Consider the following 17,544-nt stretch of genomic DNA (forward strand, 5'->3'; position numbering starts at 1 on the left):
TCAAGGTGTAAAGAAAAATCTCAAATTCCATGGGAACATATGAGACCTAAAAAATGTCATTAAGTTAAGTATCATTGCTATTGTTTTAGAGTGTGATCCTGCTAACCAGTGACTTGGGCTCAGTCAGCTCTTGCAACTGAAATTACAGCACATCATTTGCTCAAACAATTTCTATGATCATTTTTGTGAGTTTATTTCGAAGAGCCTCAACTGTACTGTAGCAAAGAAAGAGTCACCGACTGTTGAACTTCAGCTTAAAGTTATTCATCTTGTGCCATTTGAGCATTTGCCCTATAGCTTTTGACAAACACTCGTGTTTTTTTCTCACTTCATCAGTCTCCACAAGTGAAATGGCAGGTGAAGTGCAAGTTAATTTAGAGCACAGTCCAACTGTTGTTTCAGGCAAGAGAGGGAGCTGTGAGCTGAGGAGGAAGTTATATGTAGGGCACAGTGGGAACACTGCTAATAATGCAAAAGGTTAGTGAATGGCAGCTAATAATGTGAAAGGTCAGTGAAGAGTGATTTGATTCTTTTTTTGGTGTACTTTGTTTATATTTTAGGTTCAAAAAAAATTATTTCTAACAGAATAAGCCCCAGGTAGTTAACACACATGTTAATTAAATACTGTGGTACTGGCAAAACCTGCAGCAATGAGTGAAAAATTAGTCACATACGCCTTGCAGATAGGATCAGACAAATTCTGCTATTTCACCCCAAGCAGCACCAGTGAGATGTGAACAAAAAGTCTTCAAGAGCAAGGAAAAATGCCCTTGTGGTTACATTATGAGCTGCAATTCAGGAAGCCTGGCTTGAATTCCCAGCTCTCCAAAAAACTCAAGCACTATCTCTTGCAAGCCATTTCATATTGGGCACCTAAGGCATCTTCATTTGGGCAGGGATGAGGAGAGAAAGGGAGACAGAGAAGAAAGCGAGCAAATAGCACTTTTCCAGCTGACTGATCTGTTACCAAGTAATACACATTTTATTTCAATAATATACCATCACAGATCAGCAGTAAAGCAGGAACACAGAGCTGTAATCCTGCATTCACACCTATCCCTCACTGCTCCCTAAGCCCAGTTGTTTGTCCTGAAAAAGTGGATAGAAGCATGCTTTTGCCACAGTTGGTCAAACAAGCAGGCCCTTTTAATAGCATACACTAAGTGACAAAGCAAACTAATCAGAACAAGAGATATTGCACAGCAAATTTGATCCATACTTTATAATGAACTTCAGCAAAGCAACAAACCCTTCTGAAAACTTCCTCAGGAGCAAGTTACTGCCCTTTTTGAATACTTGACTCCAATAGAAAATAAAATAAAGTTTACTAGTCTTACAACAAAACCCTCAAAGAAACATCCTGGAATTCAATTCACTCAGGCCAGTTCCTCCCTTATCCTGAAACCAGGCAGTATCTTAAAAGAAACTCATGCCTACATCCCAACTAGTTCCCACTTCACAGGTGGGCAACCACAACTCACCTACGGTCCTCAGATTTGGGGATGGGGTTGGTGCAGCGTTGGCTGTTGTACTTGGCCACATATTCACATTGCTTGAAGGGGGCAGTCTTGTCCTCCAGAACGTGTCTGATACAGAAGGCGTAGCCGTTAAGTCGCCTCTGCTTGCACAGTTTGGGGCTATACGAGCACAAGGGCTTATTGTCAACCTCAGAGAAGTGTATGTGTTTGCCTTCATACATCACGTGACTCTATTCCTTGTGAACATCAGCTGAAAGAACCAAAATATTAAGATAAATCACATAAGGAAAAAAAACGCATTCAGTTCTAGATTGCGTATTTCAGTTTGATGCTAAAGAGAGACCCAAAACAATACCTGATCTTAAATCTTCTGTACCATATCAGTGTTAAGAGAGAGCCCCAAGGACACCGCTATCCTGGAATGACGATGAATCAAGACGATGTGGATTGTCTAAGGAAAACATCAAAAAGGTCAAAGTCAGAATAAAACAGATAGGATCATACTGCTTAATAAGTAAGTGGCCAGATGCAGCCACTTAACCAACGGTTCAGCTGGCATCCAATAACCCAAACCCATATAGCACAATAACTCTCAACTAGCACAAACAGAGCTTTAGAAACCAAAACAGGAAAAAATGTTGACACCACCACGTTTAAACCTGCTAAACAAAACTCTCCTCAGATGATCAGGAGCGACAAGTTGGAAAAGTTAAGCAACAAATCAGATCTTCTGCTTTCAGGAATCAAGCTGAAAGCTGATGCAACTTGAACTCGTTTGATTGCAGAAAGGTTCTCCTTCAAGAATATTTGTCTACAAAAAAGCTGAGGACTATTCTTGCTGTACCAAATATTAATTTTCACAGGCAGCATAGGAAAGCCTTTTATCTTTTTAAGATGCCTTTATCACACCTGGTAAAGAGACTGGTGATCTTGTAGCCGCCCACATCTTTCACAAGCAAAAGTTTTAGGGGAGTGTCAGCATTAATGATACCAGAGATAGTACTCCCGTTGAAGCCAAGAGGGATGGAAAACCATTTCAGCAAAAGCCTGTTTTCTTCCCCACTCCCCAAATAAGATTCCAACAGTACAACAAAATAACAAAGCCATAAAATCTTCCAGTACTTCTTCATTTCCCACCACTATACACTCTTCAGCAATCATCCTTCTTAAAGCACGCACAAACACACACAAAACCAAAGCAGCATCAAGTAACAACTAACAGTGCACACAACATGCAGCTTCCCAGCTACACCCAGCTCTATAGGAACTGTTGAATTATGGCCTGAACCACTGATTGGTTACCTGAGGCGAGCACCGAGTCAGCCACAGGACCACAGGTGAAGGTGATGTACCTGTGTGATTGGAAGGGGTGGAGCCTGGCTCCACCTCTCCCAAACCCCATTTAAGGGCTGACAACCACCAGGGAAGGATCTCTTCTTGGAGATCCTTCCTGTGTGGTGTCTGCAGCAAGCCTCTATCATCCTAAAGTTAAACCACCCTCTTTGCTAGCTATCTGTGTACCATCTATATAGGCCTACTAAAATATACCATCTTCTATACTATTTTTTGAGTACCATCCTTGGGGTTTATTTACCCTACCACCAGCTTCAGCCTGCCAAAGGCAGCAGGCATTTAGGAAGGCCATCCTGAACCACAGGATGCATATGCAGTGTATTCAGTTCTCAGTTTCAGACGCATTATAAACCAAGCAAAAGAACACACACAGAGGTGATATTCAGGAAATACGCAGTACATGAGAGATGTATGACAACTGCACAGCTTACCAACTCAACCAACCCATTTTTAAGGCACCACATGGCAAGGAAAAGATAGCAAGGAGGGAAGGCTCCAGCCTCTTCAAGGAAGATATTTCTTCCCTGGGGAAGCAATTTCTCTTCACTGCAGAAAAGCACCTTGAGAAGGTGGTAAGTACCATGGCAGCTAGGGACCTTAAAGTCACTGGGGCAGAACTAAACACCCTACCACACCTGCAGCAGCAAACTGCATAAAGAAGACATTGCTATTAGCTGTAGAAGCAGGACAGAAGGTAGCACCGAAAATTAAATACAATTATTTAAATAGTTTTGTAAGTGCAGTGCAACACACACAGAATGGAGATCTGCTACAAAACATGGTGCAAATATCAGCAACCTGATCAATCATTTGACAGCAGGGAAGACTGTCCTGTGTTTCCTCTCCACACACAGTCCCCTTTCCAGGGGCACAGACCAGCAGCACCCTGGGAGCAGCCCTGGAACTTCACTTGCAAACAGTGAGAACATAAGCACAGACATCAAATCCACTTCCCACTGCCTTCCCCTCAGTGCAGGGTAGCACAGGAATGTACACTCCACGTATCTGAAACTGATCACTGAAGTGTGACTCTTCTCAAACGCATTCATCCTCAATGCAACAATGTGAAAGGAAAGAAAATCCCCTGGTGCCGTGCCTAAGTAGTAGCGAGGTGACCTGGGTGCAAGTCCCACGTGCTGGACAGTCTCCTCCATTACTGCGGTAGCAAAAGTAATTAAATGAGCCTAAACTAATTACATCTCTTACACAGAATGAAGCTGACAAAGTCTTCTGCCCCAGAGTTCACAGCTCTCCAGTGACCCAACGCTTGCTCTGGTGACAGACTGGGCAGGACAGAGGACTGGACAGAACACGTCCATCTTGCAAGGATGGGGTGATCCACATGCTGCTATTTATTTCTGCTGTGTTTACCACCACCTCTTAAGCTGCTGCTATCACACTCTGCAGAGTTTTGGACTGACCAGTGACCTCTCCTCCTTTGAACAACGCAGCCACACTTCTTGCCTGAAGGTTATCAAGGAGCAAAGCAAAGAGTTTTTCAGAGCAGTTCCAAAGCAAACAACACAAAACACATATCTGGGTTCCTCAGTTAAGTTTCGGGAAGGAGACTCCTTCACAGTTCCCAGTCACTGTAATCCTGGATTTATTCCTGTGCCCCCCATCTTATTTTTGGGCTTAACTCATAATTAAGTCTTACTTTTGTACTTATATTTGCAACGTGACTGTGTTGAGGCAGGCACGGCATCTTCCATCTCACTTGTCTGAAAGATACAGGCCACAAGCACCATGCTATATGTAACACTGAAGCTAGGGTAGTGGCAGTAATCCCCAGGGAAACCCCTGAGCTCACACACCTATTTTGGGGTCTAGATTTACACTAAGAGAAGCTCACAGAAATATAACCAAGTTCAAAATACTGATAGGAACTGATCGGTGCAACTACAGAGTAATCAACAAAAAGAAAGCTAGTGGACCTTGCAGCTAGTGTTACGTGGGGAAACTACAGCAACCTTCACAAACCACGATACACATCTGACAGGCAGACTGCTATGCAGACTCCAGAAAGACAGTGGTGCTGTGTAGATATGCCGACAGAATGAATTCACACCAAGCCTATGAAGAGCCTTTTCTTTTCATTCTCTGCCACATCAGGTGTTCAAGAAGCATGGAGACACGGCACTGAGGGCCAGGGTTAGTGGGCACGGTGGGGTGGGCTGGGGTTTAACCATATGACCTTAGAGGTCTTTTCCAACCTTAATGATTCCATAACAACTCTGGTATCATCTGTTGTAGCATTTTCTTAGAAACAACATAGGAGCTGTCAGCAGAGCTTTCTGCTGCGACACAAAAAGTAGCACAAGCACAGCACAGGCACATGTCACTTAACTGAAGAGAACTGAAACTACACTTAGCTAAATGGTGGGTGGAGAGAAAATATTTTTGTCCCACAGGATTCAGCAGAGATGACGGAAACATGGACTTCCCGTGGAAAATCAAATGCTTGAGCAGCTGTACTTCGCTGCACGACTATCAGGTGCAAAACCTTTTGGAAGTTCAGTGTCTGCAATTATACACACTGAAGCTGCAGAGAGGTTCAAAACAAACTTAATTTAAGAAAGCATGTCCTTACACTGGCTCTAGCCACAAGCCACGAATGAGAAACCAGAGGCCACTACTGGAGGAACCTACATTTTCCTTAAAGAATTACTACTATGCATAACATTTTAAGAGTAAGAACAGAAGAACTCAGGAATCTGTCATTGCCAAATGACCCAGGTTTTAAAAATCCTAATGGTAGGGGATAAGTGACTATAGAACAGACAGTGGACAGATCACACAATGTTAGAACTAGGGGTACCTGGGGAAATAGTATGAGATTGATTCAAAACACAGGAAAGAAGTACTTCTCTATTGCTGCTGCTCACAGGTAGTGAGTGAGCTGCTGGAACTCAGTGTCACAGTGGCTGCAGGAGCAGGCAACGTCATTGGGTACTGAAGGGTAACAGAAAAGTTTTTATACCAGTGGTCACACTCTCTGTAAGTACACAGTGATACACCTGCTAGCACACCCAGCTTAACAAACGTGGACAATGGAGAAGTCAAAGAAGAAAACGCTAAAAGAAGTCGGGCTTTCATCCTCTGCCTCAACAGCATCAGTCATTCCTGCTGCCCAAGACAGAACAGCGGGTTGGATCAACCCCTGAGCTTACCCAGGAGGGTGCTCTTGATGTTCAATCAAGCTTGCCACTAACATCTGTCATTTGGTAACATATTCATGTTTTACACCTGAGCAGATGACTGCAAGAAAATCTCCTCCCTCTGGTAACAGCCATGTCTGGGCATGCAAAGGGCAACAAACTGCGCATCCCAGCAAGGCTTTCACACAAGGACAGGCAGGATGCAAAGCCACACTGTGACATAACCACTGCACAGAGCTACTGGCTGCAGCCACAAGTGGTCCGTACAGCAACAGAGGGTGGTCTGCAAAGTGGCTATGAAAAGAACTCAAATATACATGGGCACACACCTGCCAGTGCCTGCTGCCAGGCAGCAGGGAGCCAGCTTCCAGCCACTTTCAGTGCTCAAAAGCAGGCATAAAGGGCTCGCCTACAGTGTGCACTGGCTCCAAAGGAACATAGCTCTTCCAATACAGCTCAATGTTCCTTCAGAGAGGTCAGAAAACACCGTCACAGCCAGTCTTGGGTAAGTCTCTGAGAGATCATAGTGAGTACCAGCATTGTGTCATACAGAAATTGGTACCTGGCATCACCTGCATTCTACAGAGAAGTTAATGGCCTGGTCACTATTACTAAAGACAAAGTACAACAGCCCCAAACCCAATCAGCAACCCTGAGAAAGCACCGCACAGAAAACATGAGAACATTTTAAACCATGTGGGTTAGATCCGCTGTCAAATGTATGCTCAGAATTTGACATTCAACCTAGACAAATTTAGGTAATGGAATCCCCATATTCATAGTAAATTGCAATTAAATTGTATGTCAATGGTTAAAAGATATATAATTCAGAGGACTGAGCTCAGATGTTCACACATTGCATCCAAATAATATCTCTTTAATTGTGACTTTTAACTGTGTTCTTTGAATTGTTAATACCAGCACAGATTTAATGCTGTGTGTTCATTTAATTGCTTGGTGTGTTCATGACATCTCACAGACGAGGTGCAGTCATCTAGTTATCTCCCAAAACCATCACCCTGGGGCGAGAAAGCAGAACTCCACAAACCTAAGATTTTCCACAAACAGCATAAATAGCAGTTCTGCTGATTCTTTAACTTGACCAAGAAAGAAAATTTCCATGTGCTCTCATTGCCTGATCCTTTTTGCTGAGACTGACAATAAACACATGGACCCTAACGTGTTTTTGGCAACCTGGAATTTAATCCACTCAAAGTGGAACAGAAGCCATAAAAGTCATTACAAAAAGACACACATTTAAAACTACCTTACCATAGAACTCTCCAGTCAGTACTAGCAAAACTTGTATTATTAGAAAGAAGGCTGCCCCTTCCCTGAAGGCATTAAAAGCCAGGCTGGATGGGGCTTGGAGCAACCTGGTCTAGCAGAGGTGTTCATACCCATAGCAGGAGGGTTGGAACTAGATGATCTTAAAGGTCCCTTCCAACCCAAACCACTCTATGACTCCATGACTCTTGATAAGTACCTCTCTGGGAAGTACTCCGTTTTATCAAAAGAAGCTTTACCTCATCTAACTGTTGTCACCATCGACACCACAGAGTTGTAAATTCTGTCCCTGTTCTATGATTTAACCCCAACTATGGCTTACTTCTCAATCTAGCCTATCAGCAAAAACACCCAAATTGAGATTGAACACTGAGAGGTAACCAAAGTCTACAGGAGTTCCTGCCGGGAACATCTCTATTAACTAGAACACAGTCTTCACTCAGGAAGACCCCTGAAGAGCCCACACAAGTGGCGAAGGCACTGCACACACATTTAAGAACTGGGACAAACCTACCCCCAGAATGCAGGCATTGAGCATGAGAGACCTCACTGGACACTTTCAGTTCCTACCTGGAATCATACTTTGAACTAGTTTTCACAGGTGAAAATCTACCCAGGAAGACAGAAGGAGCAACACTGTCCTCATTCTGCCTTTTTAGAAGGCTTATTACTTCAACTCTGCAAAAAGGCAATATATATTGCATAAAGCTGTCCAAAATATTAATGAAAAAGCAGCTGTATGTTTTAAGCAACACTGATAATATGAATTACTCTTTATGATACAACACAATAAATACATAACTAAATTTCAGTATTATTCTTAATAATAACAAAATAACATACAGCCTTGTGACAAGTTCCAGTCAACAACAGAAAACATAACTACGAAGAGGGGAAAAATACTTTCTGTTTCAAAACTGTGCAACTTGCTGGTTTTGTTTTCCTACACAAAATAAACTTCAGCATAAATACAGAAACTTCAATGGACTTCAAGGCGGAAAGATGGTCAGTAGTAACATATGTTACCAAAATTTGCAGCCAAGACCATATTCCTGTAGATTTCAGTGTAACATTTCCTAAATAGGGCTATTCCTGACCTATGGCTCCAGACTGGTTCCCTATCTCAAAAGGCTTTTGAACAAGGATTGCTATATCTGACCCAGTCCAAGGCCCCCGTCCTCCAATCACATCCACACAACACGATCCTCATGCTCACACAGAAGCACACTTATTTCAACATGGCTATAAACAAGCCCAGGGACTGCAAGGGTGACAGGCTGCAGAAAGGTCTTCAGACACAGCAATAAATGGGACATTTAAGGAATTGCAACATCTCAAAAATGCAAACTGAAATGTTATCTCAAAATATCTAAGCTATGATCCAAAGAGAAAGCACAGACTAAAATATACTACAATGTACCTTACATCTGTACTTGAGGAGTTAAAAAGAAAAGAAAAAACTAAGTCCAAGTCTTCTGTTTATCCAAATAGCAGCTAACGTGCACTTGTGTACGAGGTTAAACAAAATACTTCTGCCTTATTTTTAGTCCCAGTGGTGCACAGACAAATTTTCACACAATACCGAAGTATCATTTTTGCTTCAGTAAGTAAAATAAAGCAGCAGAGCTCCTCACAGAGCTGCCTTTTAGCAGTTATAAGTGATCAAAGTTTCTATGTGGCATTACAATAAATTTCTGCCTCCTGAGGATCTGCCATACTGCGAGAGTATGGCACATGCAACTCCGTAGGACAAGGCCCTACAAACAGTTCATTCATTCATCGTGAAAGTACTCAAACATCAAAATTACACCTACTAAGAAAATTTAGGGTTGCTTTCTGTGGACAATTTAGGTTCACAATTAATAAAATCTGTCTTACACGTGTATATAATACAAACAAATCACATATGAGGCTGAAGATGGTTGCAACAATGTCAGTAGGCTGCAAGTGACAGCTTCACAGGCAACACTGATACTGCGATTTACCAATCAGCAGCAGCACCCGATGGGTACGGTCTGAGAGTGGCACTGCTGGTACGAACAGTGCCCAGAGGACAGGACACTCAGCTGGGAGGGAACGACGTGCTGTCCTAAATTTGCCAATTTTAAGTATACCAATCCTCAAAAATCGAGAGCAGCCTTAAAATAAACCCTCATATGTTGTTAAGTAACAAAGTTAGAACTAACTATAGATCTACATAGTTTAATCAGATGGTGTAATAAGTAATATAAAGCTGTAAGTTGTTACTGTCATTCCCAAAATTTATTCAAGGTTACTTGTACAAAGCAATTAGCCTTCTGGGCTAAAAGGCATTTTAAGGAACAGTTGAACAGAAGTATGTATCTCCAGTAAGAAAAACCAGAGTTGGTTCACCTGTGCAGGGCGAAGCGCATTGGTTGGCTCTCCAGTGGGCTCACTTCACAACTACAGACGTTCCCTTTCCTGGAAAAAAGCATCCTTTCACTTCCCGCTCCCGGCAACAGCACCTCAGAGGCAGTCACAGTCGATACCTCACACTTGTCCCAACTACACCCCACACTGTGTCGTCTCCACAACTGAGGACGTGGGACAGGGCTGGAGACCACACTCCAACGTGCCCGGGTTGGAACGGGACTTTGAGGGGGGTCCTTTTCCCTGGCTGCAGGGTCAGGGGCACTACCCCAGTAAAGTGGAGCCAACTGGCCCCGTGCACGGCCTGGGGGTTCTGTGGCAGGCACTGCGGCCAGCCCCGACACATGGTAGGGCGCGAAGGTGAGGCTTTGCCCCCCGCCCCGACCCCTGCTTTTGGGGTACGCCCCCCGCGCGGGGGCAGCTCATGGGGAGCCCTAACAGCCTTCCCACCACCCTCCAAAAGAAACCCCCGTTCCCACTCAAAAAGTTATGGGACAAAATAACCCGAGCGATCGGACAAGGAACCGGGACTGGGGGGGGGAGGGAAGGGGGGGTGGGGTGGGTAGCCGCGGGGGGAGTGGGGGGGGCCGCGGCCGCGTTCCGGGTGCCCCCGCCCCATCTCCAGGGCCGCCGAGGCGGGGCGGGCGGCTGTAAAGAGTGGGGTGAGCACCCTAAAAACGCCGCGAAACTTTCCAGGCCGCGGCCCCGCGGGACCGGCACCGCCTCCGCCGTGGCGGCCCCGGACCGGTCCGGGGGAAGGGGCGCCCCCAACCCCCGGCACCGCCGCCGCTCATTAAAAGTCATTTCGGAAAATTAACGCCGTCCTCGGCACCCCTCGGTCCGCGCTTCCCCCCCCCCTCCTCCACCTCGCCCCGCCGCGGTATGTGGGGGGATGGAAGCGGCCCCGCCGCCGCGCCCCGCCGCCTTCCCCCTGCCCGCAAGGCTCCGGCTCCGGCGGCGGCGGGGCTCGGCCCGCTGTGGGCCCGGGGCCCGGCGTGGGGGACCCGACGGGGCGGGGAGCGGAGCGGAGCGGGCAGGCCGCGCCGCGCTGAGGCCTAGCGCCCCCCCGCCCCCGTTCTCCCCCACCGCCCTTCACCTCCCGGGCAAAGGCTCCGTAGCGCCGCGCCCCGACCCTCCCGCTGAGCCCCGGCGACCGTCTCACCCCCCTCCGGGGCTCCTCTCGGCGCCCGAAAGCCGCGAAACTCCCCCGGCTCCCCTCACCCCCCGCGGCGGCCTACACCGCCCCGGCCGATCCCCGGCCTCGCGTAGCCCGCCTCTCCGCCCGCCCTGCACCCTTCGCACCGCCTGCCGCGCTACGCGAGCCCGGGGATGCAGGCCGGGCCTGGCTTACCTTTCCAGCTGCTTTTTTTTTCCTCCTCTCTCTCCTCTCCCCCCTTTCCCTCTGTTGGGCTGACAGATCAGAGTTTCCTCCCCAGCAGAGGGACTGGGCTCGGGCTCTGTGCTGAGGAGCTGCTGCCCCCCTGGCTCTGAGGAGATCCTGCTTTTTGTGGGAAGGAAGCTTTGGGGGCTCTTTATTATTTTAAAACTACAAAGTGCTCAGAGGGTAGGTGATTATTAAGGGGAATCCCTGAATATATTCTCCAGCAAAGAAGGCAGGGCTGCTGGGGCTGCTCAAGAAGAGAGCCAGCAGCCTCCTACAGCACCACTACAGGCACCGAGAGGACATAACATCACAGAGCGGCTCCTCTGCCCTCCAAAACAACAACTTTCCTACCATCTTGGAGGTAGTAGAGGGAGAGAGGGAGGGGGAAAAAAAAGTACAGAAGGTTTTTATAAAGTGTTGATTTGGGGGAGGGAGCCGGATGGACAAAAGCAATTTTTTAATTCATGTATATGACATTATTTTAAATAAAAATAAAATACAAAGGTATGTGACTGAAGAAATAATTTTATTTATATCAAGTTAAGATCAACTTTCTGAGAAAAAAAAAACAAACAGGTACGGTCAAAAAAATATATTTTTTTAACTTTGTTTTTCTTTTAAAAATAAGAACTTTTTTTTCCCTATAATTTAGAAACGTGGCAGCTTTTTATTGTTTTGCGATAGTTCTAAAAATTAATGTGCAATTGTGAAAGTCGGTGTAACTTTTTGTGGTGCTGCTACTGCTAGTAGTGCAACTGCGATTGATACCGGATAGTTTGGCAGAACTGTATCACTACATCCTCTCAAGGCATTGTAATACTGAATGTACAGGTAAGAAAAGATTTTTTTTTAATTTATGTATATAAATACAGATATACCTATGTTGTAGGAAGGCCTTGTAGAGAAGCCATAGGAGATTTAATGTGAGTGGAACCTGTGATAGATACATGAAAAATTCTGCTAATCTGTCATAAATTCAGCATTGTCTGCCCCTCAGGAAGGGATGTGAGAAATAAAGCTCATAGAGGAAATTTGGAGGGAACAGTTGAGTCTTTGTTTGTAATATTTCCAAAGCTCATTGCAACTTCTTAAAAATCTGTTTGGGATCTTTCTAAGTTGCTGTTTTGATTTGGGGGCTTTATTTCTGATATTTATGAGTATGATTGATCCTGACTTCTTGCTTGCAAGGTTGAGAAATGCTGTTAAATTATGCGACAGTACTCTGTAGTACAGGATAGTCATCGTGCTTTTCCTTCTTGCAGATAATTTAATAAAATTGTTAAACATAAATAAAATGCTGCCAAAACAGTTGAGATTTTACTGTGCCTCCATAGGTAAGGACACTGATCACTGAATTGAGCAGACCCATGATAATGTTGTTTGTGATAGGGGTATATCCAGCTCTGTTCAGGGAACTGCAGGGATGCCTATTTATTCCTCCTGAAGGAAGAGTAAATAATTAGGAAACTAATAAGCTGTACATGGAAAAATGCATTTACATTTTTTTCGTTATAAAAATTATTCAGGTAATGTAGGCTAATTGAGCTGCAATCAGACTGAAGTCGTATGAATGAGGGTATTGAGCTGTTTAGAATGTTATCACACCCTCCCTTTCCTCTGTCAAATCTGAAAAACATTCAGTATTACCTCTCTTACTGTAATTTTTTATTTAAATATATATTTTCCAAACATATATATTTCTTCATTGCCTTCTGAAAATATACTTTGTCAGTTGCTTGGCAAGCATAGTGAGCGTAGTTTGTGTGTTCATCATGGCTTTTTCATTTAGATCAATTAGTTTGAATTAAAGTTTAATTAAAAGTTGGTTGGTCTTTGTGTCAAACTGCATATTTTTTGTTTGGCTGGATTTTTAAAAAATGATGGTTAGTCTACTTAGCACGTTTTAATAATGCAGTGTTGCATTCCATGGAGTTACTGCAAAGGTTTTTTTTATATCAGATTATTGATCCATTATTCCGCTCTGACATTAGGAAAATCATAATAATCAAATGCATTGCTCCTGTTTACTATTTGAAAAAATTGTATGAAAGTATTGGTGTAATTAGGGTACTTTGTAATCTTACCAGTCATTATTGTGTCATTTGAAGCATGAAATATGGTTATTTTGAAGGATATTTAAATAAAAATTATTTTATATTCTGTATCTAAAATTCATTGCAGGAATGACAGCAATTACAAATGTTGATCATAATTGGGATGATTAAAATATATATATTTTTTTTTTTATATATACTCCTGTGGTGATGGATTCAGGATTCAGAAATGCAACAAAATGCAGAGCAAGCTAATGTTTCCTTTAAGTCTAGATAAGTAATGAAACAAATTCTCAGACCAGTTTTTCAGATGCTTGCAGGCCTGGTTAATAATTCAAGGCTGTTTGAGGAATCGCTCCATACTTACTTGCATAAAACTCTTTAAGTTGATAAGAGTTTTGCTGTAGTACAGTATTTCTGCACTAGCAGAAAGTTTCTACACTAGGTGATTTCTTGTATCTAGCTATGTGTTGAACGGAATTGCCACTGGAAGTCAATAGGTTAGCATCATTCAGATGTAATTTGAGTTGGTTCTTTTCACTGTGCTATTGGAGAATGGTTAGTGCTGTGCGGAGGGAGGCATAACATGAACAGCTGATCTGAACTGCGTCTGTCAGCAGTGCTCTTGAAAATACCCATACAGCGTGCTGAGGGGTGTTGAGGTGCTTTTGAAATGGGATGCAGATGATATATGTTAGAGAAAAGGCTATGAAAGAAAGCACTTGAGAGCCTGAGTACAGAAACAATAATAAACCCTTTCTTTGGCTAACATGCTTGACTTTGCAGATACTGACTTTAATCAGATTACTTGCATGCCTAATAGCGCCAAGGAAAGTGGTCTAGTGGGCAGTGTTGGTGGTAGGAGGACAGTTGGACTACTTAATCTTAGAGGTCTTTCCCAACCTTAAAGATTCTATGGTAAAATATGCATCATAGCAGTGTTATGCATTTTGGTGACATCCTGAGATCAGTTTGATTTGTCTTAGCTGCAAAACCAGAAGCTAAAGAGAAATCTTTTGAATCTAGTTGGGAATAGGCAAAGGGCAAAGGGATATCTGAGTGGCTTTTTTTTTTTTTTAATATATATATAAGCAGTACTTAGTAGGAAGAAAAAGAGGAAAAGTTAGTTACATCTTAGGTATGTGAACTGCTGGCTGTTGTGTAATAGTTCAACAGAGAAATGAAAATCTCCATGCTTTGGACAGAGGAATTTATTTAACAAAATTTTATATGCCTGAAAGGATTCAAAAGATTTTCTTTTCAGTTATTTCCTGAAGATTGCCAATATTGTTTTGCTCACAATGAAGTGTTACATTCTAACAGTTCTACGGAGCAAATTCTGCTAGCTTCGGTCATGCAGAATTTTGTATATGTAGAATTTAGTTATGGATGAAACTCATATCTTGGGAGTCACATCTGTTTTGATAGAGTGGAGCTGTGCTCTGAAATTATTTCTTTTTTGAAGAAAAATTCAATGGTGATGACTCCTGCACAAGGAAGGTGTGTGAGCCCATAGCAAGAAACCGCCCCTGTGCAGAATGCAGACAGGAATTCTGTTGCTTGATTTCCTCATTAGAGAATTAGTCTGAGTGGCCAGAAGCCTAGGCCAAGCATTCTGGCCAGTTAATGTGTTGTATGCTTGAGCACAGAGTGGTAAAAGAAAATTAATGTTCCTTAAATCACTACTTCCAAGTTAACGAGACATACTTTACCGATGTGTCTTGCTCATATTAACAGTGAGACAGAGGACAGCAAAAGAGTGAGTAAGCCCTGTGAGTCTAATAAAAGAACTGAAGTAAATGCTTTCGGTTGTGTACCAGTTATTGGAGTAGGCTGCTTCAAAAAGCAACTGTGACTCTTCCAAGGTCATACAGACCCCAAGCAGCTCTGGGTCATAACTTAAGACTCTGGACGCATGATGAAAAGTCTTGGCTTTTCAGCAATTCGTGTTATGGCAGTACTATGGTATTATTCCTTGACATGCATATGATGTGTTCTGAAGAAACAGTTCCAATGTCTTCAAATGCTTGTGAAAGTGATTAGCAAGTTATTTAAAATACATGAGAAACACCTGCAAAGGGGAGGGATAACTAAGCATGTAGATGTTTGTTAGAAATTTTTATACAGAGCCCTATTGACATATGAGATCTTATCTTTAGTCATTTAAACACTGAAGTGGTGGCAAAAAAACAAAGTTCTGATAAGATCTATTCCTCTAAGTAAGATCTTGAGCAGCATCTTGGTGTAGTGTTGGTTTATTTGATTGTGGTGAGTTCTGGGATTGAGCTAACCATTAAAAATCAGCATGTTAAACTTTTTAAACAATGTTGGTTTTTTTAAACAATTCTTTGACATGGATATTTTGTTTACTGCAGTGGTTGTCTATGGGATGTCTCAATTCCAGTTGTCCTGTACTAGTATGTATTAAGCAACCAGCAAAACAACACCAAGAACAATTGACTGTCTTTCTTTTTCTGAGTTTTAGCATCCATATTAAAACTTACTGGAGCTTTAGTGGGAAATGTGCTGTGGATTTCAGTAGGAATAGGGCTGCAGAAGTATTCAACCAGTTGGGAGCAGGCATATGCTAGCTCATTGCAAGGTTAATTAATTGACAGTGAAATGAACCAAAAATAATAATTGAGACTCTACTAACCTGTTCTTCATTATCAATGTATATTTTAGTATGCATTAAATAAGTGTTATTATCTCCTAAATCCCTGCAAATAAAAAATAGTAAGACTACAATCGTGGGAAAGTTGTCCAGAGTATGTGACAGGCATCCGTGGAGACTTCTTTAAATAGGGACAAATGAAATGAACTGCCCCAAGAGAGTGCTCTAATAGAGCCCTATTTTACTAGGGAGGCCACTGTTAATTGGAAGCATGCTATTGCATTTTTCCTTATCTATCCACTTGTGCCTACTGATATTTCATTAACTGTGATCGTGGCTGTTAAGAAGCTACACGCTTTATTACCTGAATGCAGATGAGTAATTGAAAGAAAGTCTGGTTACACTGGGTCTTGGTCATCACTGCAAATTAGGAAGATAATTCCAACTCTAGACCAAATTAGTGATCTCTCAGATTTCTGACAGCATCCTGTACAAGATGCTTCAGAAAATTCAGAAAAAGTCTGGGACATCTCACAATGAGTAGCTCAGAAATAAAAAGCACAGCATTTGTGCACTGACCCCACATGTTCACTTTTTGGAGAAATGCTGCTAACACTTGAAAATTTAAAAATGAGGTACTTGGATCTGTTTTCCTAATGGCCTTGTTTTGTTGTCTGTTTCAAAGTCTTGCTGAAAGTGCATCACAGTTGACTTGACTTTCCTTTTTTGTTTTGGTTTTGTTGTTGTTTTATTTGTTTTTTGTTTTTTTTTTTTTAATCAAAGAATTTAACTGAATTGCCCAGTCTCCCTCTGGAACATGGGCTGCCAGTAAGTGGATACTGAGTGGGAGATGTTTTCGCTGTTTTTTTTTTTTTATTTCAATTAAAAAACTTAAGTCTAAAGCATGCCTGCACTATTTTGACAGGAGGTGGGAAATGAGGACAGAATTTGTTGCTATTTAATCTGACTGCTGGTGCTAACTTGGCCTAAACTTGCTCCAAAAGTGCTTAATAGGGCTTTACCTTGAATCAGCACACCCTTTTTCTTTCTCTGCTTCTCCACAACCTTCTGCTGAAGACAAGGATACATAAAAGCAAGGTTTAACATAAAGCGTATTTAAGAGCTTATTTACATAGTACTGCATTAAAAAAAGAAGAGTGCTTTAGTGACTGAACCCGTCTGTCTCTGCTGGATGCATTCTTTCTCATGGTATCTGTGGAGGCAGGAGAATAAAGGGAAAAGCAAGACGAAGGTTACTGTTCTGTAAGAGATCTTGCAACAAGTGAGAAAATGTGGCAGCTGGCCATTGGGTATGATCAGGGCTGCATTGGGGAACTGATCTCCCTCAGCTCTCGCCTCCTGCTTACATCACCTTCATTTCTGTGTAGACCCCTGCTTATCTTTTTATCAATACCTGAAGAAAAGTCCACACATCTATGGACTGTCCAGCCAGCACAGCAAATGAGGTAAGGACTACACTATGAACTTGGTTGATAAGCAGGCCCCTTTTGATTTCTCTTTACTACCTACTTTCCAATAGTCAAATTTGTAGAGCCTTGTTGCCATTATCAAATTTGTCTAAAAAGTTAGGTGGCAGGTGGAGAGGGTAGAAACAAGACAGCTACACCTCACATATTAATTACCCTCTCTTTAAAATAAGGGCTGGGTGCCTTCTTGAATAGAGGTATCTCCTATATACACTCTAACTGAAGGATGCAGGGCTTTCAGAAGTAATAATAATGTGCCTGTGCCCCCAGTTATTTAAGGGGAAAAAAAGTGTCAATTTTTTTTAGCCTTTATAAATTTCTAAATGAAGAACTGATGA

At 42.8% G+C, this 17,544-nt stretch overlaps 1 protein-coding gene across 4 annotated transcripts in view; it reads right to left on the reverse strand.

Annotated features, from left to right (window-relative positions):
* The window catches only part of INO80D (INO80 complex subunit D), a 33,890-nt gene extending 22,505 nt beyond the window's left edge, over positions 1-11,385 (reverse strand). The window contains exons 1-4 of one of the 4 annotated variants that reach the window (XM_065751375.1): positions 10,830-10,844; positions 9,650-9,718; positions 1,834-1,929; positions 1,482-1,728 (exon numbers count right to left, since the gene is read on the reverse strand). In XM_065751375.1, the coding sequence (XP_065607447.1) occupies positions 1,482-1,699 (218 nt within the window). In that variant the 5' untranslated portion in view covers positions 1,700-1,728; positions 1,834-1,929; positions 9,650-9,718; positions 10,830-10,844. Of the gene's footprint in view, positions 1-1,481; positions 1,729-1,833; positions 1,930-9,649; positions 9,719-10,829; positions 10,845-11,018 lie in introns of those variants that run through there. The other 3 variants (XM_065751374.1, XM_065751376.1, XM_065751377.1) reach the window with 3 other exon arrangements.
* Between the last annotated feature and the right edge of the window lie 6,159 nt (positions 11,386-17,544).

Source organism: Cyrtonyx montezumae, unplaced genomic scaffold (genome assembly GCF_038088225.1).
Source record: "Cyrtonyx montezumae isolate F1298 unplaced genomic scaffold, pur_monq_1.0 scaffold_7, whole genome shotgun sequence".
In the NCBI taxonomy this organism is placed as follows: domain Eukaryota; kingdom Metazoa; phylum Chordata; class Aves; order Galliformes; family Odontophoridae; genus Cyrtonyx; species Cyrtonyx montezumae.